Raw genomic sequence first — 27,791 nt, 5'->3', positions numbered from 1 at the left:
CTGCTGCCACCTACAGTTTGTGTTCTAATATGGTTCTGGTGATTTGATTATGACATATAGCTTACTTTATATTGAAATGTGTGACGACGATGTGTATTTTATATTTATAGTTATTCCCTTTGGCGCTGCTTTCGGTTCTCTGTAATCCTGTAAAGTGACTTTGAGCATTAAATGCAGTACAAATCAAATGTATTGTTCTTATTATTAGGTAAAGCACATTTCTTACAGAGAGGTAGATTCAAGGTGCTGCAGGGACAATACAGAGACCAAATCTAAAATGCATTTAAAAACTGAATGCAAATGTACTTTTTAAAGCAAAATAGATTTAAAGGAGCAGAATAAAAGGAAATACAAAAGGATACATTTATATGACAAAAAATATAAAAGTTAAAGGTGTAAAATAATGCAAAATAAAAAAGAAGTATATGTCAAAGAATACACTTAAATTATGATCTCAGATTTGGTAAAATAGTTAAGTCGAAGTTTCTTGTAATTTATTCACTAGTTTGGGATTTTGGTTTTGGTCTGGATTTGGAACCTACAATGGATGAGGCTCTCCTAAACGTAAGACTGCTATGGGATACCACAATGGCTTATTAGTCTTTATATAACAGACCATGGCTGCAGACTGGCTTGAAAAACACACAGGTATTATAGAACGGATGATGAAGTGTTAACCACAGGGTGACCGGATGTTTGTCTGGCCAGTATAAGAACAACCTCTGGTGACGTGCACATGTGGAGCATATGCGCACCTCTGCTCTGCGTCTTACCAGTCACTGCTTTACTCACGGTGCTGGTGGTTTTTCCCACAATGCAACCTCACCTGAGACACATCACAGGGAAGGAGGGGGAGGAGGGAGAGAGGAGGGGGCCACGGAGTGCAGGCGCGGGGCATCACGCACGCCCTTGTTGGATATATATGATTATAATAAGGATGGGGTGTGTTTATGGTTCTGACACATCCACTGCAGCCAAGGTGTGTGTGTGTGTGTGTGTGTGAGAGAGAGAGAGAGAGAGAGAGAGAGCGCAAGTGGCTTAGAGGAGTGAAGAACAATAGATGGCACTTGATCCTAAGAGCCAACTAGAGCCACCGACCCGGATAGGGAGCGAGGAAAATGGAGGAGGGAGGATAGGGGAGGTAAAGAGGGGGGGGGGGGTATCATTTCATAACAGCGTGAAACAACAGCCACGCACGCCGGGTTTGGCCATGAGGTGATGCTGCGGGTCGTGCGTGATGGAGGCGGGCGACACGCCATAATGACGCACGTTTTTGAAAGCATCACATCCAGGCCGAATCCAGACAAATGCATTGATGTGTAAATAAATAAATAATCCATCCTATAGCGTCATCCGCAGTGAGGAGCCTCTCTCTCTCTCTCTCCTTGCAGCACCTCAGGCTCAGGGACCGTCACAAGTCACACCGAGTGAGATCAGAGAACATCCGGTCACGTCTTTCAAAATAAAATCCTTACTGGTTTCCCTAACTGAGGCGTCAAGTAGTAGACTAAGGCAAAATGTGGAAAATCTATGATATGGAAAACATGACAAGATTCCTTCTTGATTTTTGTCTTATGTCCACCAGCTCCAAGAAAGGCTATAACGGAATGGTTCCTCATCTAGGGGTCAGGACTCCAAAAGGAGGGCCGTTTCAGAGACGATTTCCAGAAATCAAATCAGTGGCAGATGTAGAATTTTTCTAAATCGGGGGCCACAGTTGCAATATTTCCCATGACATAGAGGTCAGCCTAAGCTGAAAACTGATTGGTCCCCTGAGGGCTCCTGTCCTGTCAGTCATCTTTTTTGAAGTAAGGTTGTCACTTACTAACAATACTTAAAATACATATGACAATTTGATTAGACTTATTTAACAAGGATTTACTTAAATGTGAACCCTTACTGGATCAGGAATTGTGCATGGGTGTTAAACTGTGGCCCCTTTATGGCCCTTGGTTTAGACAAATCCGCCAGAACCGCCACATTTAGCTTCACTCTAATTCCCCCAACTTTATTTTGAAAGCAAAGACGCCCCGTTTCCTGTGATCTCCTCACCTCACTGTGCGCCTCTTGACGCAGCAATGCGCGGCGCCGTAGGACGGACCGGATAACGGGAACCGAGCAGGGGGGACAGGAGCGGAGCGCGTCAGTCTGACACACTGCTATTGTATAACACGGGCCTTCGCCTCTTTTCCAGAGAGAGAGAGAGAGAGAGAGAGAGAGAGAGAGAGAGAGAGGGGGAGCGGCTGCATCCTCCCCCGTTTCTTGTGTGGAGGTAACGGGACGCAGACGGGAGGACCTGCACATGTCGGCTCGGTGAGGCAGCGTTTGTTTCCCCGCCCTGATACGGCTGGAGGACGGGCAGGAGCAGGAGGAGGAACCGCGACATTCACATCTCCCAAGATATTAATAACCCCTTGTAATAATAATATTGGCTCATGTGAAGGTGCGGCCCACGTGAGGGTCGACAGAGGATGCGTTAAGAGCGAGGAGGACGACAGTGATGCGGCAGCCGAGGTGGGCCCCGACTGATGATTTCATATCAACCTCCACCAAGAGGCTGTAAACTGACCTGGAGTCTGCTGCTTTGTTTTTTTTTTTCATGTGGATAAACAGCAGGAGGTCAATCGGTGATTATTGATTCTTCTTTTTTTTTTCCTGTTTTCACATCAGGATCAGAAACACATCCTGATTCAGGCCCATGACTCGTGTGTGTGTGTGTGTGTGACGCCAATACAGCAGCACAGAGGTGTGTGTGTCTGTGAGTGTGTGTGAGTGTGTGTGTGTGTGTGTGTGAAGAGACGCGCCTGCATGTCTGAGCATCATCTGGAGGCTGTGCGGGCTGCTCCTCCACGGGGATGACACACAAGCGATTTTCCATCCGTGCGTAAAGACAAGAAGAGGAAGAGCCAGAGATGCTGCTGCTGCTGCTGCTGCTGACATTTCCAGTCCGGCTCTGATACCGACACCGAGGGCATCCAGAAAAAGAAATCCACCTCTCCCATCCGCCTCTGCACCTCTCCCCCCCTTCCTCTCCTCACCCCTTCCTCCCCTCCTCCTCCCCTTTCCCTCCCGGAGCGTCTGTAACATTCTGATCAATTGATAATCCATCAGTGATTCCGAGAGTCACTCCTCCGTCCTCCCCTCACCTCACCCTGCTGTGGACATCCTCTCCAACGCGTAAAGGCGCACCGCCGCCGTCCACAGCCACGATGGAGACGACCAAGCTGCCCCCGTCCAGCCCGTCCTCGCCGACCACCAGCTTCTCGGTGCCCTCCGCGGAGAAGGTGGACGGCTTCCCGCGCCGGTCCATGCGCAGGGCCCGGCAGAGGAGGTCCCACAGCTCGTCCCAGTTCCGCTACCAGAGCTCCCAGGTGGAGCTCACCCCGCTGCCCCTGCTCAAAGGTGAGGCACTCAAGCGGCCCCTCCAGTGGTCCTACGTCAGGAACAACACGTATAGGAACACTTTGAGTATTAGAGTGAGGCCATGAGGAGTGAAGTCCAATGAGGTCACCATAAAACTTCCATTCTCCCACTTCAGTGTTTATTATTTAAACATTTCCACATTAAGAACAGTCACTAACTTTTCATGATATACATATTTAATAATCAGAGGAGTGGAGAAGGTCTATTAGTGGAGTGTGTTGTGTGTTATCATGTGTCCACTGGTACATGTTGTCCCCTCTGTCCTGACAGAGATGAGAGCAATGTCTTGGATTGATCGGCCTGACAGGAGCCATGCAGTCTGATTCAGGACTTTTTAAAGGCCTGTCATTGGAATGTTCTGCTGTAGGACTAACACACCTCTTCATAGTTTAATAATCTGCCAATTATGGGATTGATCGGGATGAATTTTGTCTATTAATGCTCAGAAAACATAGAAACATATCCACCGTGGTCTCCAACAATCCATAGTGATGCTGTCAGATGTCTAGTTTAGATTTTCTGGTTAAGATTTTCACTAAAACAAGAGAAGAAGCAAATCCCGAAATTGTTATTCAAACATAAAAATCACGTACATTTTAGGTCACTCAACTACTCGATTGATTAAACTAATATTTAGGTATTGAAGAAATTATCTCTATGAATACTGCAGGAAAAGAAGAAAGACATTCATGTTGAATGCACACCGCCCCCAATTGTGTAATCCTGCTAAATAACAAATGCAGATGAAAACACAACCTCCTTGGTGGAGGTAATGGAACTGATAGAGCAAAAAAATTAACAAATGCTTCCTGTTATCTGATTATTATTTTACCAAACTTTATCAGCTCAACACACAGCTTGAGCAGTCTTTCTTTTTCGTGTCGTTATTTAATTATGAAATGTTGAGTGTTATTTGGAGGACGTTATACTTCACACTGGGGCTGTAGGAGTGAGATAATCCAAAGGTTCAGGTTGAAAGCCATGTGTATTCAGAGTCACTGAGCCTCAGTTTACACACTTATTTAAACCATCAAACCTTCATCACATTAGCAGGAGGTCCTTCCACACCACAGTGTTGTGGAGCCTTGTTTCTACAGTAAAATAAAAAACGAGAAACACATTTGTACGCTTTTTGAGGGAAGAAATGACGTCTCCGAGACGAGCTGCAGCATTTGCGGGTGTGTTGTTGCTGTAGCTGTAATCCCAGAGCTTCTACAGAGGCCCTTTGATCTGTGGGAGCGTGTTCAGTGTTCTCTCAGAGTGAAGGCACGCAAAGATGTTGTGTTCAAATATAGCGTCAACTGTAGTTCACCTACCAACCTGCAGACAGCCTGGGTGGAGTCTGCCATGGAACAATCACAGAGGAATAGGATTTTTTCGTGTCACTCCCACTTTTGGCCCCAGTTGTTTCCGTTTTGTTGCGTTAGCCTTGAAAAGACATTTTCTCCATTCTTTGCGTTCAACATTTTACATATGTCCAAATCTATATGTCGACAAGGACCATTCCTCAATGCTCCTTCCCCCTCTTTGGTATTTTCTTCATCTCCACCTGTTCCTCAACTCACATGTCTTCTCTTCCTGCCTGTCTAACCCATGTGTGCCATACAAGAGCACATTCAAAGTCCTCATTTATGGCTCTAACCCCTCTCTATCAGGCCACGAGCTGCATCACTTCCCATCAGCCCCCTCTGCTTAGAGGACCTTTCTGCTTTTAGACACGAGGTCCGTGCGCCTCTTATGTGTTTTTACACTTCGTTTCCCTTGCTCTGACTTCCTCTCAGAGGGTCGTGAGAGACGAGTCAGTGCTGCACCATGATGGAAGGCTTTCATTATGTCTTCATGGCACCTTTTGGTTCAGACCTCGCTGTGCATACTTGCTGTAGCCCTCACAGACAGAAGCGCCAGTTATCACATGGCTGCTGCACCGCTGCGGCACTCTTTCTGGATCCCCACGAGGAAGTGGTAGTAAGATCCTGCAGCAGCGGTGCAAGAGAAAAGCCTGGTGATGTGGGAAAGTCTGTAGCAGCCAGTGTATATAGGCCAAGTGTAGACAGACTTGTGGGTGTTTTGCCCTCCGGGGAATCACATTGCCATTGTTAATTTGAACTTCTCCTCCTGTTAACAATGGCACATCTCTTTGGTTTTAAGCTCCAGTCTGGCTCACAGCTCCAGGCTGAAATATACAACAGACTCAGAAGGACATAGCAAGAGATGGGACAAAAAAAAAAGCTGATAACAATCAAAAATCATCAAACCAGGGCGTAATCTGACATGAAGAGGGAGATGTTCTGATTCCCAGCCTCAGCTGACCACAATGCAATCACAACATATGTTTTTGCGGATCTGTCGTCAGTAGCATGTGAAACCATCTCAAACTTTTCTCTTGTTTTGTTTTTGTTCTGTAAGTTGTCTCTGGACCTGATAAAGCAACTATGGAAAATGTTTGATGTTGTTAAATGTATTTAAACACCAATAGAGGCTGAGGGAATTATGAAATGAACAATGCCAGAGTAACGGAGGGTGGATTCTCCCCTCATGCAGCTCAGTGAGGGAAACGGGTCAGTTTATTGGTCTGTTCCTTTGCAGAAGTTTAGTGCATTTCCCATGTATTATACATGCGGTAAAAGTTGCAGTCTAGTTTCTCTAGCTGTTACCTAATCTTCGAGACACTGGTTTTCCCATCAGCAGTGTCCTCAATCAGCCACCGACACAGTCATAGCTTGTATCTTTGCAGATCTGACATCAGAAGTGTTTGAAACATCAACCAACAGCACAAGAAAGAAGGAGACATTTTTTGTAGAATGATAAATGCTGACAGGCTCTGCGAAAATAGTCTCGAAGTGAAGCAAGTAGAGTCGTCGTCATTAAGAATCTGTAAGTCGGGATGGTGGAGGAGCTCAGAGCTACAAGTTTTTTGTGTGTGTGTGTTTTAGTCGTCTCATCCTCAAGATACCTTAATTATAGTTTATTTGCCTCAAACGTGATCTTTTCTCAGTTAGGACAAAAAACTGGCATAATCTGAAAGTATGCAGTCCTTGAGTGCCAATAAATTACAAAATAATGTTCAATAAACTTTGTATTTCCACAAGATGTCTTTTTTGATATCAGAAAATCAAAAACAATAAGATAGATAAGATAGATAAGTCCTTTATTAGTCCCACTATGATGACATTTACTGTGTTACTCCAGCAAAAAGGGAATTGTGAAATACACACTCAGAAAATGTATTAAAAAATACAATAAGGAACTATAAAATATAGAAAGATGTACAATGTATTGCTCATATATGATACTGAGATTGCAAGGATAGAAAATTGCCATCAATATAAGGTCCTAAAGGAAGTTCTTATCACATTGGTTTGAAAAATGGCCTCTTACCATGAAATGGTATGGACTTGTTTAACATTTGAATTAAACCGGCTTTTTATACATAAAATCAAATTTCATTAAGAACTGTGGCCCAAAAGTGTGAGGGTTTCACGTCAAGGTCAAATTCATAAAAACAAAACACCTTTCTAGTAAAAGCTTCCCTGTATGTCCAAACTATGTTGCCTTCAAGTAAATAGTGGTGTTGTTCATTGAACCAGAAATCATCAAAATGTTGAGGGTGGTCACTGGTTTATGTAATCACTAAAGTCACTCCTTTTCAACTGGTTACTCTTTTCTCATTATCTAAATATTCCTTTGTTCTAATGTAAGTACTGCTGAACTTTTTTCCAGAGGAAGCCCCAAATAAGACGATGATTAAGTCGCATGGAGGCACCGGGGCTTGATAAACGGAGTGTCTCTCTGGGACCCAGGAAAATTAAAATATTTAATATCTGCCGTCACACAGTAACAGGAACAACCAGATGGGTATGAAGAATGTTTTCAGACACGGGGGAACGCTTTCCAGTTCTCTTTACACCTCACATTGAATAATAAAACACTTGAGGATGGTGTCCAGTAAAGATGGTTGCTGGAAGGTATTGGTTGTGCAAACTCTCCCAGTATCGTCAATTTGGCTGTTATCTCCTCTGTTTCTATTAGAATCAGAAACCGATGGCAAGAAGGGAAGGAAGAAAAGGGCTTGAAAGGCAGAAGTCACAGGTTATATTTCAGAAAACATGCGAAAAATGTGTTTTGGTAAATTCTTGTTATGTTTGAGCTTGGATTTCTCCTCCTCCTCCTCCTCCTCCTCCTCCTCCTCCTCCTCCTCCTCCTCCTCCTCCTCCTCCTCCTCCTCCTCCTCCTCCTCCTCCTCCTCCTCCTCTTCCTCTTCCTCCTCCTCCTCCTCCTCCTCCTCCGTGTCTTCGGTTGCACTGTGTCTCTTTGGCTAAACCAGAGAGGAGGCAGGTATAGCTTCACGCTCCTCCCCAGCCAGGATGCTCTCCCCTGGGGCCCCGGCACACACCAGTCGGGCTACCTGGTCACGGGTATCCCACTGTTGATGGCAGACTAACCGGGCTAATGTCACATTCAAGCCCGACATCAAGTCAGCAGATGAGCAAACTTGTGACCATGACCTATGCCCAGTTAGTCTTGCAAAAAGGAATTGTTACAGGAAGATTTGAGAGATTATTGATCCAGCTACCTACCAACAGATCCTGCAGCCAAGCAAGGCAGCGCTAGGTTCCTTGCTTTTGACCTTGAGATAAACTTGCTCCCAATTCCCTTTTGTTATTTGAAGGCTTTTCCCCCCATCTTTCCCTGCTGCATGCACTTTGTTTTAAAATGCAAAATACATACAAATCACACGTTAATAGATGCTCTATATGCATTTAGCGCGCACAGAAATCCCAATAACATTACGTCCGTCCGACCACCAGGTTTGCATTCTGATTCGTCTTGCTCTAAGTATGACTCATCCAGGTGCAAATATGTTCCACTCGGAGTAACCGTGTCTGGGAGAACATGTTCCACCTGCAGGAGGAAACACATCATCGACCTGGATAGAAGCATCTCTGCCCGAGGACTTAATGTCAGCGTGGCATGTTAATGTCATGACAACAGTGGGAGACACATTAGTAGAGGTGTCATTACCGTGTGTAGGTAAAGTATATCAACACTGTGGATAGAAATGTCACCAGAATTACTCCCGACTACAAATAGAGTTGTCTGGCCTGTAATCACTTCAGTTCCTTGTGAGTAAAACACCATCACTGTGATTCACATCGCAAATTTCCATGGTAAGGGATATAGGTCGGTATATATTTGACCTTTGAGGGTTAGAGCAATTCTATTTATTAAGGCCTAAGTGTGTGTTTGTGGAGAGGGGGTTTACATACAGGGTGATCATGGGACACGTTTCTGTAGCGTTGCTCCCAGCAGCCACCGCAGAATGTGCCCAATGAGAAAATACACAAAACAGACTTTGCTCAGCCCAGCAGCACATTCTCTCCCGCCGTGCGCCGCTCAACAGCTCCGATCGGCTCACGTTGCCATTTTGACAGTAGTGAAGGGTATTGGCACAACAGTGCGATAGCAACAACAAAAAAAATGCTGTATTTAGAAGTCACAAGACAATCATACTACAGCTATTCCTGTAAACTGTGTGTCATGAGAGGCTCCATGGTTCTGTCCTCCTAGTTAAAGACACATTTTGTCAGGCTCGCTGCTGATCTGCAGCGGACGAAGCCCGAAAAATGTTAAATGCCCAAATGTTTACCCCAGCTGTTGGATTTCTTCTCATCAAAAATTAATACCAAGTTGTGTATTATTATCTGCCCCACCCGTGTGAGAGCAGCATCCGGCTTGATTGCTGTTTGGAGTCAACTCGCTCACGTCCAGTAAGATGTGCGGAATCCTCACAACACCCCAAGACAAAAATATCATAAATTGGAATGCTGTGTCATAACATAATTAGGATGTTTGCAAACCGGTAACTCCGTTTCAAATCACCATTTTTACCACAGCGCCCTCTGCAGTCACACATAGTTATTAATCCTGTTGGGCCCCATTTCCGAGAGAGTGTGTAGGATTTTTTGGCAACTAGTGGTAAAGCTGTGTGTTGCAGCTAGCTGAACACCCCCATGCCTCACCTTCCCCCTTCCAAGCATGTAGGAGAAGCTATTGCAGCCTTCATTAAATAATAAGTCCCTCTCGAGAGTGTTTGTGCTTTGTCCATTGTGGGCTCCTATAGAAAGATGGTGGGCTCACTCCCATTGTAGATATACAGGCCTCATTCTCTGGTAACACAACTATTCTCAGTTTATGGGATTATACACTGATGAAAACATAATATGATTATTTTATGTCATTTCGGATGGTAGCTCCACCTAAATCCTTCACACTGTAGCTCCCTGTCCTTGACATTTCCATCATGGCTGCCAGCAGCATTAGCATCTTTTCAAAGGGCTGCTGAGTGGCTTCAGAGAACTCTGTCAGGATGTTGTTTGAGCGTAGACACTTTAAAATCTCCTGAGTAAGCATTTAAACATCTGTGAAAGCCTTAAAACACCCTGCAAGTATAAGATGAGCACTAAGGACAATGTCGCATAGGGGAGCAGGTTATGAGGAATTTTCAGGAAGAATTAAATGTTGTTACACAGTTTAGGTCAAATGGTTATGCATCGGGTTATGTGCACATTATCCCTTTTAAAAAAAGGAAACAATGATCTATGTTGCAGACCAGCACGGAGGCAACCTTTTTTGCCACAGGGCTCTTTTAGACCCTTGTACGTAAACATTTTGCCTGATTATGCGATCAGCGCGCTGGATTGTGTGTACCACATCAAAGTGAGCTCTAGCAATCCTTCAGTTTCTATGGGATGATGGGAAATGGATTTAAAATGCTGCCAGTGCTGTCAGCAGAAGACCAAAAATACACCGCCGCCTGTGTTTCATAATGCATTCAAGAAATGGGCCATTTCAAGTAACAAAGAAGGGATTAGAGGAAAAACATCCACCTTATGAAATCTTAACGACCACCTCTTAAATTAGAATGGAGCATAATCTGAAAGATGTTGTGTATCGGCCTTGTAAAAGGTGCAAAGAGGAGCTGAAATAGCTTATAAATGTCAGGAGCAAAATGAATCCACCTTGACAATGCCAATGCTTGAGTGTACAACTAAAATGGAGGCAGCAAGCTTGTAGAACCACGTATTATGCAAAATGCAAGAATGAATTTTGCAATGCTACCTTCTTGTATAAAAATCTACGTACTAATTCCACAAATGTCTGTCTGTCTGAATGTGGAGCACAATTCTCAAGAACCATTTATCTTATCTTTGTATGTGTATTGTTAAGGGTCGGTGGAAGTGCAGTATCAAATTTTTTATGATTTCGATATCGTCCAATTGCTCAAACACTAATTGAATCACTTTCTCGTCAGCAATTTGTCTCCGAAGTAAAAGCACCGTGTTTGTTTTCTTGCTGCAATGCTTCATATTGATCTGAATAACAAAGTTGTGAACATGAAATGTATGAAAAAGTATCATCAGCGGAGCAAATCATTCTAACTTATATAGATACCACACCGGTGAACCGTAATAAAGCAAAATCCGTTTAATTTAAAAAAAAAATTTTTGACTATAAAATCTTAATTGCAGATAAACCAGGTAGGAGTAACACAATGTTTTCAGGCTTCACACAACATGCAGCACACAAACAATAAAAAAGTGACCGTAGTAGAACTGTTGGAGCAGAACTCAAGGAATATTTCTGAAGTAGCTCCAGAGCATTAAAACAGGACAAGAGAACAGCAGGATGGAAAAGCCACTGCTCAGTTTTTTATTTTAAAATTGAAGAGTTCTTGTTCTGTAAGTCTCAATGACAAATGCTAACAGTGTTAAAAGTTTTCTGATACAGAAACATGATGGTCAAAGTTAATTCATGCAATTTTGCTGGAAAATATGACCACAATGACCATTGGGGGATAGAAATGTAACATAACAGGCTCTATAATGATTTTATGGTCAACAAAATGATTCAGCAATGTCCATTATACAGCTGTAACACTATCAAACCTCGTATATTACACTTCCTCATAAAGACCAGTGTCAGAACTATATGTTGCAACAGTGAACAATGATTCATATGGAAAGAACTAGCACAAGTTACCGCTTGTGACAGAGACCTGGTGAATTTTCCTGCTCAAATATTATTGTTCTCATTTCCTGAGGCCTCCGTGCTGTAGTTTGTCACAAAGGACATATTGTTCGATGCAAAATGTAACATAACCTCACATGAGCCTGAGTCTGAACGTGTTGGTCTGTGTGGGTGCTCTCAATTCTATTTGTCCAGCATTTGTGTTTGTCCACATTGTAATAATGAGTGTATGGCAGGCTCAGTTTGAAATGTGCTGTTTACTGTAAAACAGTCACCTTCACACACAGATTGTATGTGGGAGATTGAATGACTGTGTTAGTGTGTGTGTTTGTGTTTGTGTGTGTGTGTGTGTGTGTGTGTGTGTGTGTGTGTGTGTGTGTGTGTGTGTGTGTGCGTGTAAGGGAGAGGCTGGCTGGATGGGCCTGGTATTAGGTTACAGAAGACACAGAGTAGTTTTTTTTCGCTCGGTGACTGTCTCGGATCAATTAAGAGGGAGAGTGGGGCTGGGGGGTGGTGGTGAGGCGGGTGATGAAAGAAATGGAGTGCATGAGGAAAGAGGAAATGAGTGAACATTAAGTTGACAGGTCAGGGAGGAGCGGTGGGAGGGGGAGGAGAGACGGCCAGATAAAAAATGTAGAAAAAAAAAAGAAAAGGCAGAGGATATTGCAGCGGGAGAGGGTGTCAGGAAACAACCGGCCGTGCAATAACCACGACCTGCTGCTGTGTCACGGGGAGAGAGAGAGAGGATTCTTAAAGGAAAACGCAGAATTTGAGGAAAACAAACCCTCCGACCGAATCACCACGAGGCCCCTCTTTGTGGATGCTCACTCTGAAACATGCTCTCTTGCTCCTGTAAAGCTGAGCACACAAAGAAAATCAAACAGCGGCCGTCGCAGAGGTGACGTGCGGTGAATCGGTCTTCAGGGAAATTGGGAGGGAAGATTTGTTTGAGATGGGATGAGAGATCGGGCGCGGAGACTACGAAAGTGAATATTGCTGCAATGAATAACAACCAGCTTTCAAAAGAATCATCTTTACTTTACAATATATGCATATATTTTTTATTACATTGGCTTATTTATGACACCGCAGCAGCAGCAGGGAAACACCATACATGACGTATAAACTGCAGAGCAACGAATGTTATTATTCAACAAGTGAGCTGCTGATCAAATGTTGAGGATGTCTCCAGCTGGGGTAACTGCCTCCCAAATTTGTTTGCCAACCGTCTCAACTCTGAGTTTACGTCTCGCACGGCAAATATTGCTTCCAGAGGAGAATAACTAATATCTCACATTCCTGAAAGCCGTCCTGCGGTCAAGGAGACCGCAGGACATGTGTCATGTGCAGGAGCTCAAACAACGTAAAGAGCTTTTATTGATACTAATGGAAATGTATTTATTGCTAATTATAGAAAATACATAAAAATGTCACACCTTTCTCTGTTCATTCTTGACATTGGATTATTTAAGGATGAGGATTTGTCTCAGGCTTTCTCTTTGCCACTGAGAGAAGTGGACCTTTCGCTCGTGTTTTGAAAAGTACAATCACGTTTTCAGGTCTTGTCTGAGTAGCTGTCACTGTCACTGTTATTCACTGAGTTCGACTCCAATCATTATTATTATTTTGGATGGTAGACGTCTTAATTTGGAATAAAACTCTCGGGCCTGTGAAGCTCTGTCGTTTTAGAGGACGACAAATTCTGGAGTCTGTCAATATAAGTAGGTTTTTTCTTTGGTACTGAATAAAATATAAGATACAGTTAAAATATGTCTTATCCCTAAAAACTAGGATGGCACTCAGAGAGCATGTACCTCCACCAAGACCCAAGAGCACATTTAATTTGATTTAGATCAGTCACCTAAACATGACTGAGTGGGTTTTGACCCTGCAAGGATCCTGTAAAGATTGTATTGATGCTTTTAGGTAATAAACATGTTGAATGTCCATGTTAAAATGAACAAATAAACATTTGTTTGTGCTGTGATGTGCAGCTCTTCTCTTATTACACCCTTTACCGCCACAACTCACAGATCTGTCCCATGCCAGTCATAAAAAAAACGAATGACACCATCGGAAATATATAGGGACGAATATAAAGGCTCTTTTAAATGAGAAGGAGTAGAATCGCCAGCGGGAGAAGGTTGAGATAAGGCGCCCTGGCTCATGTCGGCCATTTTTCTTCCTGTCAACCCTGCGAGCACAATGCATGATGGTAGATGGTGCTCGGTTATTGACCATCTGTCGTACGCTACTTTTGACGATGCACTATGTTGTGAACTATACAGTGAGAAGCGATTTCAGTGATGTCCTATGTCTGTAGTTCACAGGAAGTTAATTTTGACCCTGCAAACATCCCATAGAATTTGGAATCCAGCTGATTTTCTGTTATTTTTCAAATCAAAGTGGAAATTCCGCCTTCAGACAAATTTCTTGGCGCGATGTGGGAACCCCATGTCATACAAACCTCTTCTTGACTTGGTCACGTCTCCTCCTCTTTTGCCGGCAGACAGAAAAACTCACTAAGAGGAAACAAAACAGAACATCCTGAGCAGAGAACACCAACCTGTCCAAGAAACTCAGCTCGTTTCCTTCTCGTCTCTGAGCTCGATCAACATGTACGTGTCACATGCGCTCACCCAGCCGCTCTCATTACCTGTTCTCGGTACCATCGGCAAGCGGCTACTTCTAAGAATTCCCCGGCTCTAATTCAAAGCACGGGACGATTTGTCTTGTCCTCTCGCGGCGGGTAAATTGCTGTTTACACTTCTGTGAAATTATGAAGACGGGCGGCGGGAGGAGGACGCAGTCAGTCACACGTGATAGCATCCCTCCTCTGTCCTCTTTCTAATCATGCTGTTTATGAGCAGGGCGATGGCTCATGCGTTGCACGTAGACAGTTTGTTATGTCGAGGATAGATTGTGTGTTATCGGGGGGGGGGGGGGGGGATTCGATTATTTAGAGATGGACCTGCAGCTCGCCACTCAAACCCCTCAAGGTGATATTTATACCGCCCTGACTTCCACTCTGCACAGTGCCTCACTCCTTGTAGCTCCTTCTGCTTTTGTATAAGTGTGTCTTCTTTATCTGCATTCATCCCTCTCTCCCTCTCTTTCTCCCCCTTTCCCTTCCCTCACCCTCTCTGCGTCACTGTATCTGTGCATTGAGCGTCAGTGTGTGCTTAATGACAGAGGTGCAGAGGCGGCTTTGGATGGGAGCTAAAACAGAAGCTGTCCTCCTCTCTCTCTCTCTCTCTCTCTCTCTCTCTCTCTCTCTCTCTCTCTCTCTCTCTCCCTCTCTCTCTCTCTCTCCCTCTCTCTCTCTCTCTCTCTCTCTCTCTCTCTCTCTCTCTTTCTCTCTGTCACTCCGGCACACACTCAGCCCCAAACAGAATAACTGTTATTTAAAGACGAGAGCTCATTTAAATAAATAAAAAAAAGAAGCCCTGGGAGAGATGGATGGATGGAGAGGAAGGGAACGATGGAGGGAGGAGAAAGAAGGGAGGTTCCTTGTGATGGAGCGATGTGAGAGAAGCAGGAGGAGGAGGAGGAAGGGCATGATGTCATCTTTTAACCCTATACCACTCCCCTCGCCTCCCTCCTGTTTCCTCCCCGGATTTCTTCCTCCTCCGCTCTCCATCTCTCTCCAGCAGGACTATATTTAGAATTGTGCAGCTGTGTGTGTGCGTTTTGTATGTGTGCGTCTGTGTTTTGATGCAGGGTCCTTGGCATTGCTCACTCGTATATGATACTGCTCCTTTTACCAAATCCTTTACCTCCTCTCCTTTCCTCTCTTTTTGTCTCCTCTCCTTGTCCTCTCCTCTCCTAGTCCTCTCCTCTCCTCGTCCTCTCCTCTCCTCGTCCTCTCCTTGTCCCCTCTTCTCCTCCTTCTCTCCCCTCCCTTCCTCTCCTCGTCCTCTCCTCCATCTTTTCTACGTCACATTTTCCCTCTCTATGGTTCAGCTCGTCTTTTGTTCATTGGTCTCTCTCCTGTCTATTTAAAGGATGAGTCTATATTTATTGGTGTGAATCCAACCCCTCGTATTGTGTATTTCTCGGTGCCATATAAAGCCCCATTGTTGTCGTTCTGAATCCACGTCCCTTCATTACGACAAACATAGTCATAAACACACACACCATCCTGCTGCTGTAAACAGTCTCCAGCAAATGCTCTCTTTACTCTGAGTAATGTTTGTGACAAATAAAAACGGCCTCGCTGTTTTAGGAAACTACTGATCCTTCAAAAAAAAATCTAAATATGCATTTAGGACACACTTTAAAGGGTTTATATAATCGGTAGAAACCAACCGTCTCAAGCGCTCAGTTGTTAGTGATTTCAAAATTCTCCTCTAATACAGTTCCCTCTTGGGAAGATCATTCCTCACCCAACTCCATTTAGAACCTGGCAATTAAATATTTTCTTACTTATTAGCAAATTATATCACGCTGCTCTCCTCCGCTGTGTCTATAAAAATAAAGATGCTTGAGTGAGTAGATTTTCTAAACTGCTTTTGTGACCCGTCTCCCCTCTGACTATTTTCAGCCTTTTTTTTTGTCAGCCCTCTTTCATAAATCCAAATGTGAACCTTGGACATCACATTGCACTGCTCAGTGTAACACAAGACAGACAACAATACAGTGTGATTGTGTCTTTTGAGTGTGTGAGTTTTGATTGCGATGCTGTATATGGGATTGCCTCATGGATGTGTGGTGCACTTGATGTATGCTTTATTGTATAATATTCCGATGTCTGTGATTGTAGTACGCCTTTATGTCTGCTTCTTTATTATCATTTGATTATTTTATTCTCTCACTGTGAAGCACGTCGACGTGAATAGTAACACAAGGCTGCTGCTGCTTTGTATTAGCACTGATTGTTTATTCGTTATAATAAATCAAATGAAGAGCGTTATTGCTTCTCACAAGCTACATTGGGTTTCCAGTTGTTGTACCTACCTGCTTCAACATGCTTTTACAATTGTGGTAATGTTACTTTGCCACGTCGAAGATGACAGTTTAAATGTTTCTGCTTTAATAAAGGTGAACTCAACATAGGGTGTCAAATTGACCATGTGCGTTTTAATGTTGCGTTTAAATTTCTATCGTCTACATCTTGCCCCGGCAGTTAATGAAAACACCAATTTGGAACGTCCGACAGCTGAAAATAGCTCTGATGTTATAAATGACTCACTTGCTGTGATTAAGGCCTCAGTTAATATTCTCGTCACTGCACTGACATGATATTAAAAGCTGTGAATGAATGAGTGTGGACTGAACCACGTCGACCTTATAACAGCAGAGGAAACCAGTGTTGCCTCCGCTTCTCCGCTGAGTTTGATTCTTTCGTCTTCTCTTCCTTCACTCTCCCACACTCGCTCTCACATCACCCGCCAAGTCCTGTGCTTCCCTTCATCTCCCGTCTCTCTCTTTATCTTCTCACCTCCACCCTCACTCCGTTTCTCCACATGCACAGTTTATCTTTCCCTTCGTCTTTTTCACCTCACTCCGTTCTCATTTTTTCTCTCAGTCCGCCGCGTAGCACATCTTCATACAATTACTGTCCATTAAAAATGGATTAGATTTCACCTTCACAGGGGGGGGGGGAGGGAAAAAAAGTGATGGTGGGGCTTTGAGAAAACAGGAGAGGACGAAGAGATAGAAAGGATATGGATAGATTAGGAAGGGGCGAAGGGAGGAAGGGAAAAGGAGGTGGGGATTGAAGGAATGTGAAAAAGGATAGACGGAAGAGGTGAAGATAAGGGTTCAGGACTGACTTGAGTTATCTCCACCAGCCAGAAGACATAGCTCCAGAGGGGTTTTGTGGACACCTCGCCGCAGAGTTAGACTCATATTTATTCTGCCAGAAAAAGTCTGAATCGCTCGCCCTCTTAATCTTTTCACACTTGTTTTTCAAGTCAGAAAATAGTGAGAACTTTTCCATCACACAATCGTCCAGTGACTGAGAAATGGGTGAGATTCAAAACCGAACTGGACAGATAACAGTCACAGAGAGAGTTTATGCAGGTCAGGAACATAGAAAATTACGATTGTAGTTTTGCATTTACATTTTGAGTGAGTCATGATTAATGGAATAAAACATTGTGTGTGACACGTGAATCAAAGGGCCGTCTTCCTCCATTTGTAGTGCAGGTCAGTGCCAAAGGGAGCAGATGGTCCTGGTGTGCCCACGAGTGGTGAGGGGGTCTGGGGCTGGAAGAGCTCCAGTCAGACCTCCTCCTCACCCCTCATCTGACTCCCACCTGGGGGTTAAGAAGGGTTAAATCTAATCCTCATCCTGCTCTGTTTGTGTGTGTGTGTATGTGAGTGTGTGTGTGTGTGTGTGTGTGTGTGTGTGTGTGTGTGTTTGTGTGTGTGTGTGTGTGTGTGTGTGGTGTGTGTGTGTCTTTGACAGAGCTGTGGATCATCCTCCTTCCAACTGCACAGTTAGTCTAGACTGTTTCCCAGCCGTCGTATCCTCTCGGTGCCTTTTGTCTCGTCTTGCTCTGACAGAGGGAGATTACTTGTTACAAGGTGCACATACACTCTAACAAAGATTTTCTATTTCCTCCACTTACTATCTGTTTATCAAGGACATGTAAAGATATAATTCAATTTCATTATTTAGTTAATAAATACAAGTTTACGAGCTCTACCTAATAATTATTAATAGCTAATAATTAACTTCTGCCTTGTACATTAAAAGGACTAACTTTTGGGTAGTTGGGTTGTAAAAATGACAGCTGACGTGTTAGAAATTGTCACCAAGATGATGATCATATAAACCATATCGATAATAATCATGATAAATGTAACATCATCATCAGTTTTCAAAGACACGTGCTTCTTTATTTTCCATAATTTATTGTTCCCATTGATTTGTTTTAGTGTCTATGTATGTTCTGTGTTTTTTAATCTGTTTGCTGTGTTTGATCATGTGTGTGTTTGTGTGTGTGTGTGTGTGTGTGTATTCGTATATCTTAAACTTTAGTTTTAACTTCATTGCTGCCCATCTTGACCAGGACTATCTTGCAAACCAGATATTGTATCTCAATGGGAAGTTCCTGGTAAAATAGAGCATAAATGAAATAAAAAAGAAGTAAAATAACATAAAATAAAATAAAATCTTTGCTTTAAGTGATAGTTGAAGTTTTAAACTCATCATCAAAACATTTTACAAACCTGAGGTATATAAATCATGTGGTCTCTCTGTGCATAGTGCATAATTATTACATCGATATATATTGAACTTTTGTTATATTGCTATTGATGAAAATTATATTGTGATGATTATTAGGTCAGAATGCAGACCTCTCAGTGTAGACCACAGTAACATGTTGACCAGTCTGATGTGAAAAAAAGCCGCTTTTCTATAATTTATATAAATATACAATAGAAATCTTTATGTTACCAACCTCCCATACATCTCACTTACACACGCAACTAAAATCTGGATATTTTTAGCTGTTGAGTCATCTGGCTTCCCAGAAAAAAAGAACCAAACATTCCCATTCGGCTGCTGTCAAAGCCTGTGAGCGTCTATTATGGTGTTTACATTTTAAAACATGTTTCTTTTCTTTGCATGGTGCTTTGCAGGCTGAGCTGCTGAGTTCCACACTCCCTCAGGCCCGTGGAATCGATTTAAAACTCATTGTAGGCGCTCAGTAATCCGCCAGAATATCAACCACTTTCTCTACACCTGTAGAAAGGTGTAGAGAAAAAGGAGTTTTCAGAGCTAGCAGCTTGTTTCATTGTGACAAACAGGTCTGGGGAGTGGATCTGACAGGTAATAGGGCTGAGGCACAACTCAACCCTCTGGATGGAGGTGTGTGTGAAAATGTGTGTATGGATGCTCGCCCCTTTGAGAGTGTGTGTGTGTGTGGTTGTGTACATATGTTTTTGGAGTAATGGTCTCTTCCCCTCATTACCTCTGAGAGAAGATCCAGCCTGTAGAACACATCTCTGTGAACCCCAGATTTGCCTTTAACCTCCTTGTCTAACTCTTTCCCCCTTCTCTTTCATTCTTTGCCCTCCAGACGCCCCGGTGGCAGAGCTACACGACCTGTTCTGCAAGAAGCTGCAGCAGTGCTGTGTGCTGTTTGACTTCCTGGACTGCGTGGCTGACCTGAAGGGGAAGGAGATCAAACGTGCGGCGCTCAATGAGCTGGTGGAGAGCGTGGCCACCAGCAGAGGCGTCCTCATAGAGCCTCTCTACCCAGAGGCCATAAAGATGGTAGGAGCTGGGAGGAGGAGGGAGGTCAGGGATGGATGGATGGATGGATGGATGGATGGATGGATGGATGGATGGATGGATGGATGGAAGAGAAATAAGTCAAATCTTAAGTATCGAAGGACAGACAGTGACAAGCAATGGTCACGGTGGATGGGTAAATAGATCAATAGCGAAATGGATGGAGGGAGAAGAAATATAGAAAGCCAGATATATATTTCCACACATGAATCAATTCTCATCAAATCAAACAGCTGGAGGCTCGGGCCATAGCAGAGGAGGAGAGGAGGAGGTATGCAGGGATGGAGGAGGGGAGGAGGGAAGTTGGTATCCAGCTGAGGAGTCACCAGAGGCTTTAAACAAAGGTTGTGAGAGAGGAAAAGAGAGAGGAAGGAAGGGATTGCGCAATTGCAAAGGGTGCTAAGAAGCAGTAGGCTGCACAGATGAAGAGGAATAGAGGGAAGCAGAGGAAAGATAGAGTGGTGGTGGGGTAGAGAGTGTGGACGCCAACTGAGCAGCAGAGATCCCAGAGGATGTAAAAAGAGGAGGAGAGAAAGGAGGAGATGAGGAGAGGGGGGTAAGCGAGTAAGAGGATGATACGCAGAGGATGTGAAAACGCTGATAGGATGCAGGGTGGGGGTGGATGGAGGGGGGTTGAGGTTTACATGTGTGGTCGCAGGCTTTCAAAAGCTTAAATTATTAGGTGACCAACAATAGAAGAAGGAGATAATACTGGTCCATGAGCAGCGTCAAATATGGCCGACAAAAGGCCGCCCAGACCATATTATTGTCTTTAAAAATGCATGCAAAAGTTGTTTTCTTTGAGTTGTGATGTTTTTATTGTTTTTTTTTTTAAATATTTTATTTTTCCAAATATTTTCACAATGAAAGAGAACATGCAGAGCATACAGAGCACTCTACATTAAACATTACAGGAAATTACATAACAAAATAAAAAAAATACACACATAGATGAAATAAAACTAATTAAATCAATAAAGTAAATAATTCCCCCCACCCAAAAAAATAAATAAAATAAAAATAAAGTTGGTGCATAGGATGACACATCAGAGAAATACCGCAATGACACAGTACAGTGAGTTGTGATGTTATAGATGTACAATACTTCCACCAACCTAGCACAACTGTATTACTTCTTTAATGAGATGAAAATCTGGAAGTAAACGTTCAGCCAGTTGTCTAAGTGGGTTTAAAAGGCAAGTGTGTTGCAGGCCTTAGTGTGCAAGTAGGAAGGAGTAGTAGTGGGAATAAATTAGATTCTTGCTAAACTTTTTTCTCCACCACTCTACCTTTCCCCCCCTCTCCTCTCCTCTCCACTCCTCCCCCTCTCCTCCCTTCTCCTGTGCTCTGGTTTTTCCAGATCTCTGTAAATATCTTCCGGACTCTCCCACCCAGCGAGAATCCAGAGTTTGACCCTGAGGAAGATGAGCCGACACTGGAAGCTTCCTGGCCTCATCTGCAGGTGCGTTACACCCAAATACTTGCTGTGATAAGTTCTTACATCATTTCATATATTTTACTTTGCAGAGCTAAAGGGATAAAGGACAGTTGCAAGTGTTGACTCTGGCATTCTCTTCTCAAAGAAGCAGACAACAGACTTGTGATGCTTCTCAGATAACATGTAGCTGATGTGTACAGTCACCTCAGGAAGAGACGAGTCAAAACACAAGCACAAAATCTATACTCTGCTGCCGGTGATCCTGTCCTTTCAACATTTCTGGGGTTTTATACTCAGATTTCTCCAAGATGTTTATCACACTCATGAATTAATCATGCAACGCTTTGACAAATAGTCCACAATTTGGAAAAATACACATTTCTTGAGTTAAATGACGATTGATAACACACTTATATCTGTTCATAGCATTAGGAGCAACCTCAGCAGCACCCTCTGAAGCTCACAAATTCAAGGGTTTCATCTCATTAGCTTAATCATGTGAAAAATTATAATTATCGTAGTTTTAGGAGGAATTATGTGATAAAGCAAATAGACATATTGTAAGTACTGATTGGTTAAACACATACACACTGAGTGACATCTACTTTTCTGTTCTCTTCCCACCGTTAGCTGGTGTACGAGTTCTTTCTGCGTTTCCTGGAGAGCCCGGACTTCCAGCCCTCCATGGCCAAACGCTATGTCGACCAGAAGTTTGTCTTGCAGGTAATTCTCTCTCTCATCTCCCTTCTTGAAAAATGAATTTCTAAGCTCTACGATGGTTTTTACATAAAGTGAAGTTCTCATTTGAGATATACCTACTTTTTTGTATCCAGATTTGTAAATAAATGATTTAAAGATGCCACAGTGCTTGTTGTTCAACTTTTTCTTTAATGTTCTGCTCATGTTAGAAAACAATAAGGAAAAAACAGCTCATGTAATATTCATTTTGCTGTGTGGCTGAAATGTTTTTATCTCTAATGGCCATGTAATGACAAATAAGAGAAATACTCCAGCAAATATGTCACTATTCCAATTACTTTGGGCTTTGGAGCTTCCTGTTAAAGTGAGCAGTTTAGAGAATGTTTTAGTGAAAGTGCAACCATAGTGTAGTTGGATCATTAGTTATCTAATATGTGTGTGTGCGTGTGTGTGTAGCTCCTGGAGCTGTTCGACAGCGAGGACCCCAGGGAGCGGGAGTACCTTAAGACCATCCTGCACCGTGTCTATGGAAAACTACTGGGTCTCCGAGCCTACATCCGCAAACAAATCAACAACATCTTCCTCAGGTACAGGCTAATGTCTATTATTCCAATGTGCAGGACTTCAAGGTGCCACTTAGAGCATTCAATTCAATATAAAAAAAATAAAAAAATCTTACAGTAGCAGGGAGAAGTGCTGCCTCTGTAATTTCTCTAATGTCTTTTTCATCCTAATGCGTCTAAAGACTTAAGAGCACAAAAGTCACACCAGTAGTTATGAAGTGCTTTCATTGTCTGTTGTGACTAATGACTTGATGAGGAGATAATTGGACTAAGAGCCCGAGACTTGACTTTTCCTAAATGTCTTGTCATGGATCGAGCAAAGAACGAACGTGCACAGGATTACTTCTCAAAAGATGCGATCCATTTCACCCACAATAAGCCAATTAGAAGCTGGGCCTTCTCAAAAGTACTGCTCACGTACATGTTGGCTGATCAAACCACTTCAAATGGTTGAAGGAGACAGAAAGAAAACCTTCCAGAGAAACCCCATCCCCCCCATGCTGATTCAGCACTTGGTCTGGTCCGTTTACAAGCAGCTGTAATTAAGGAGCCATGGCTGCATCTCTTGGCTAAAACAGGAAACAGAACCAACCAGGTAACTCAAAGACAAAGAAAAAACTGTTGATACAGCTGATAATGACAAACCAAATGCGCGCGCCCTCCTTTACAATACAGAGTAGTGTCAAAATTATTGCAATAAACAAAATTCTAAAAGCTAAACGACCTATTTTGTTTGTGATTTCGTGTTGTGATGTAGTGGATTTTAACATGTATTTTAACATGTGTTCAGTGGGACATCAGTCTGATCTATATGGGGCTTTAGAAGACAAGAATGTGGAGTTCCAAATGCTTTTGAGGACCGAGATTTAGTTTGAAAAGGCCACTTTAAAACAAAAAACTTGACTTTCTTTGCATCTAAAATGTATAGATACAATCTTACATAAAGCTGTATTCTGCCCTGCATTCACATAATGGCATGCACGTGTATCTTCATCCTGCATCTGTGCTGCGTGCTGAATCATCTCGCATCTTATCAAATGATCACAAGCTCAGACCAACACAAACGCTGTGTCTTACAAGCTCCTTCCTTCACCGTGTGTGGCTGAACTGTTGTCTTTTGTTGTGTTTGCGGTTAAATTCAAACATGGGGGAGCTGCAGAGGGGAAAAGATCAGTTTTATGTTTCACTTAGCTGCTTTTAGTGTCCTTGTTTGTCTGACACCTGCAGAACAAGCATATTTCCTCAAGTCTTACTGAACGTCTTTTTCCCCTGTTAACGGGGGTTACACAGGAAATTGATAAATTCTTTAGGTAGACAGGAAAATCAGGACCTACTTTAGCATGGGTCACTTTATGCAAAAATAACAGAATATGTTTTACTCTTTCTATATTTAGTTATTTTTACCAGATTTAATTATCAATAATTCCACGTCTTTGCATGTGTGTGATGTTTCAGGTTCATATATGAAACTGAGCACTTCAACGGAGTCGCAGAGCTGCTGGAAATCCTCGGCAGGTTGGTATTTACACACACACACACACACACACACTCTGAAGTATAAATTGCTGCTGGAGGGAAGTATGCTGTGTAGAATATAATGTTAGCTATACGCTTACACAGGGCCGCTGCGAGAGGATAGGCCGAGCTGAGAAAGGTCCCCAGAGAACGGCAGGTTATATTTATCCACAGCAACGACAATTTTTTATTGTGTGATTGGCTATTTACAAGAGTCTGCAATGACACCATCGTCAGAAACCTTCTTAAGTGTCACAGCTGTGCTCTGAAACCCATTCTTTTTAATGTCATCACAACAAAGACAGTTCTTTCTTCTGAACCCAGCGGCAAGTGCTGCATTGTATGTTAGAGGGCCCATGCCACTACCTTTCCACCAAAAGCATTCAAATGGTGACAAAGCATAAACATTTTTTATTCGTCATTAGTGAAGACAAACTGTGTAAAACCCAGAATTGAGGGGAATAGAGAGAGAGAAACAAGGACATAAACGAGAGATGACTCAGACGTTTGTTTCCGCTTCTGTCAGTCGAGTTGCTCTCCACTCTTTGTTTTTCTCTGAGGAAACATTTTTAGAATCAAATCTCCACAGAGGCAACTTTGAAGTAAGACTTCACTTTGATGCTGAAGAGCAATTATCAAAAGATCACATCTTCCTACGTGGACGACACGTGACCTTGTGAAGTGACATTAACGGAAAGATAAGCTACTGTAATGTAGGAATCTGCAATGCGTTGATCCAAGACATCCAAAACAAAACTCAGCCAAAAGAAAAGTGTCCACAATGATGGTGTTATCCAATCACGTGATTTATGTAGATGTGTGTTGTTCTTGGTTAGCTACAATCTCGATAATATCATATTGTACAATGATAACTTTGTATAATAATCTCTTCAAGGCTTTCCACTATATCAAGTTGCAGCTCTTACAAACATCTATAAATATGAATACTTGTGACAGCGTATTCAAGACAATACAACACTATGACTTTAACCCTGGTAGCGTTTATCATCACAGTAAATCACTATGTACAGTAAATGCACTGTGTCCCTGTGCTCATGCAGAAACTGAAAAGATGCAAATTCAGCACTTTTCTACGTCAATATCCTTTGTTTTCCGAATGATTACAGTCGTTATGAATGCTGTGAAATATGTACATGCATTATCTATAGTGGTAACCTATTATGTCACTGGAGCCATGACATGATTGTTGCACTTTTTATGTCACAGTGTCAGTAAATGAAATGTGCTTATGTACTTATAATAAGGATAGAAGATGGATAGAATGATAGAAGCTAAGACAACAGCACTTGGGCCGAGGAACACTCCTCTTATACTGAAATGAATTAATGAAGCCCTAATAGTCAGTGACAGACATTTAATGATGAACAAAAAAAAGTCACCGCCCTTTCAGGTTGTTCTGATAGACAAAGTGCACGACGACTTTTGAGGTCCGACCAATCACGGGTTAACGGCAAAAAGAGGGAGGAAGGTAGCGGAGAGGATGAGAATAGAGGGAGGGATGGAGGGATGAGGGTGAGTGAGTGAAAAAGTCAGTGAGTCAGAAGTGGAGGACGGAGGAAGGAGGGAGAGCAGGAACGGAGAGAGAGAGGTTTGTATTCATGTTGGTGGTAACAGTGGTATTTATAGCTCCTCCCACACACAGCGAGAAGGAGAGAGGGATGGGCGAGGGAGGATGCATTGAACAAAAAAAGCGAGAGAAAGAGAGAGAGAGGGCAGGAAGAAGACAGAGGCATTCAGAAAAAGGGGTGAGATGGAGGCAGCGACAGATTAGAGGAACAGCAGGAGAGAAATATGACTGAAAGGATGTTCTAGTAGACAGATTAAGATGCTGTTAGAAAACGAACACAGGCAGACACTGTGTTGTGTGTCAAACCCACTGAGACAGACACACAAACACAAAACTGACAAACAGCTCGCTGCTAAATACAAGGCATAATTTCCAAGTTTAGTTCCGACTCCTCCGCCGCTCTGCCTTTCCTCCTGTAGGCTGAAAACCAGTCAGTGGAGTAGTGAACGCACCACGCATTCGTCCAGTCGCTCGGAAATGGACTCGAGAGCACGAGAATAGACTCCGGCACACAGACGGATGCACATGTGAAGTCTGAGGAGTAAAATGTGATGTAGATAAAAGAGTTGCAACACAAGGAGAATAGAATCTGCCACAAGAGGGGATGACATCATGGTTTATTCTCGTTTTCAGTTGTCTAACAGCTGAACTGGATCGCCTGCTGCAGCCGTCAATTGATGAGTCGATCGGTCGCTTGAGCAAGAATCCATCAACAACTCAATTGCTATTAAATTCAAGGCAATTAAGTAATTTCGGTGGCCTTGTAGTTGCTTCATATCCACTCTACTCGTTGCTTTTCCTGTCTTGGCAATAGCTTCCGGGACAAATGATGTATGTCAAAGGAAAAACAGTCAGCTCATGGAGAGTTAGAACACCCTCAGTATACGCAGGTCATATATAAAATCTTAAAATCAATGCAAACAAAAAACAGGGATTCAATGCAGCGAGTCTAAAATCTGTGTGATGTGGTCACGTTTTCTTGAACCAGTGATAATGCTAACGGCATCATTGTGTACAGGTTTTGGTTTTTATTCATGTTAACTGTAAAAGCCAGAAAGAAAACAAAAGAGTTCATGCCCCCCAGACTGTAACCGTAACCTCTTGTCTCTCCTCCTCCACAGCATCATAAATGGCTTCGCCCTGCCTCTGAAGGCCGAACATAAGCAGTTCCTGGTCCGGGTCCTCATCCCACTGCACACGGCAAAGTCCCTTTCTATCTTCCATGCACAGGTCAGTGAGAAAACCCTCTGATAAGACCCTAACATCATCCTTTCTTTAGATAGACGCTTTCAAAAATGTAGGTATCTACCATTTGTTGCTGTAGTTTTAAGAGACTCCAACCCTCCACCTGCTGTAGTGTGTGACTGGTTTCACTGGCTCCTGCGCTGTAGCTTCTATCCCGGGGGTTTTGGTTCTAATCAGCATCAACAAAATCTGCTATTCTACAAGATTTGTCTCTTGTGTTTTATGAAACTGTTTGCATCGTCAAACGTTTGCCTTGAATATAACATTTATATGTAAGGAATATTAAATTGTATGATATAATATGAATCACACCTCAGCAGTGGTGGATAATGGTTTCTTCACAGTTTGTCACATTCACCACTAGGAGGCAGAGTTGAGTCAGATAATGTTGCAAAAGATGCATTTGCCTTTGAAGTAGATGGTGTGTGCCTTTTGTGTGATCGGGATGGTGCAGGGACGCAGATGGTGGCCACTCTATTGTGTTAGTGTGTGTGTGCGTAATTGAATTTTATTTATCTCACACAGTATTTGATTATGCAGAAGGTTTGCTCTTCACAAACTGGTTCTGTGGGGTGTGTGCACGTGTGGGTTTGTGGGTGGCAGCGTGTTTGAATATTCTGGGTCTCAGCATCACTGTGCCCTACATTTCTCCTCCGCTTCTCTCTCCCAGTGGTTCACACACATACATTATTCACTCACACACACACACGCTCAGTTTGACAGGGGTCACGGGGGAAACGGCGCTCGTGGACGGCAGTGCTGCGCTCAGTAGGTGCGGCTGCACAGGAGTGACCCACTTCTGGATCTAAATATCAAAAATTTAACGTCACACACGTACCTTCTAATCTTAAAGGTTTCTCAGAGCTGTGAAACACACTCAAATCATCCTTCCTGTGGCCTGTGAAGGGTTTTCCAGTTTATGTTCATATTACGTTATTATAAAAACAGCTGTTAGAGCTGTGGAACCACAACATGGTTACAAATCATGGTGCCAAATGAAAAAGCAATAGAACTTTTGCTTGTTTCCTAAGAAACTGACAAACA

At 43.0% G+C, this 27,791-nt stretch overlaps 1 protein-coding gene across 2 annotated transcripts in view; it reads left to right on the top strand.

The window, feature by feature from the left end:
* Nucleotides 1-3,209: 3,209 nt before the first annotated feature.
* ppp2r5b (protein phosphatase 2, regulatory subunit B', beta) overlaps nucleotides 3,210-27,791 on the top strand; it is a 30,659-nt gene continuing 6,077 nt past the window's right edge. The window contains exons 1-7 of one of the 2 annotated variants that reach the window (XM_061066078.1): nucleotides 3,210-3,402; nucleotides 19,485-19,681; nucleotides 21,060-21,161; nucleotides 21,768-21,860; nucleotides 22,293-22,423; nucleotides 23,855-23,914; nucleotides 26,624-26,732. In XM_061066078.1, the coding sequence (XP_060922061.1) occupies nucleotides 3,210-3,402; nucleotides 19,485-19,681; nucleotides 21,060-21,161; nucleotides 21,768-21,860; nucleotides 22,293-22,423; nucleotides 23,855-23,914; nucleotides 26,624-26,732 (885 nt within the window). Of the gene's footprint in view, nucleotides 3,403-12,565; nucleotides 12,585-19,484; nucleotides 19,682-21,059; nucleotides 21,162-21,767; nucleotides 21,861-22,292; nucleotides 22,424-23,854; nucleotides 23,915-26,623; nucleotides 26,733-27,791 lie in introns of those variants that run through there. The other variant, XM_061066079.1, reaches the window with a different exon arrangement.

This window comes from Limanda limanda, chromosome 22, assembly GCF_963576545.1.
Source record: "Limanda limanda chromosome 22, fLimLim1.1, whole genome shotgun sequence".
Lineage (NCBI taxonomy): Eukaryota > Metazoa > Chordata > Actinopteri > Pleuronectiformes > Pleuronectidae > Limanda > Limanda limanda.
The sequence above is the reverse complement of the archived record's forward strand: the minus strand, read 5'-3'. Positions and strand labels throughout refer to the sequence as shown.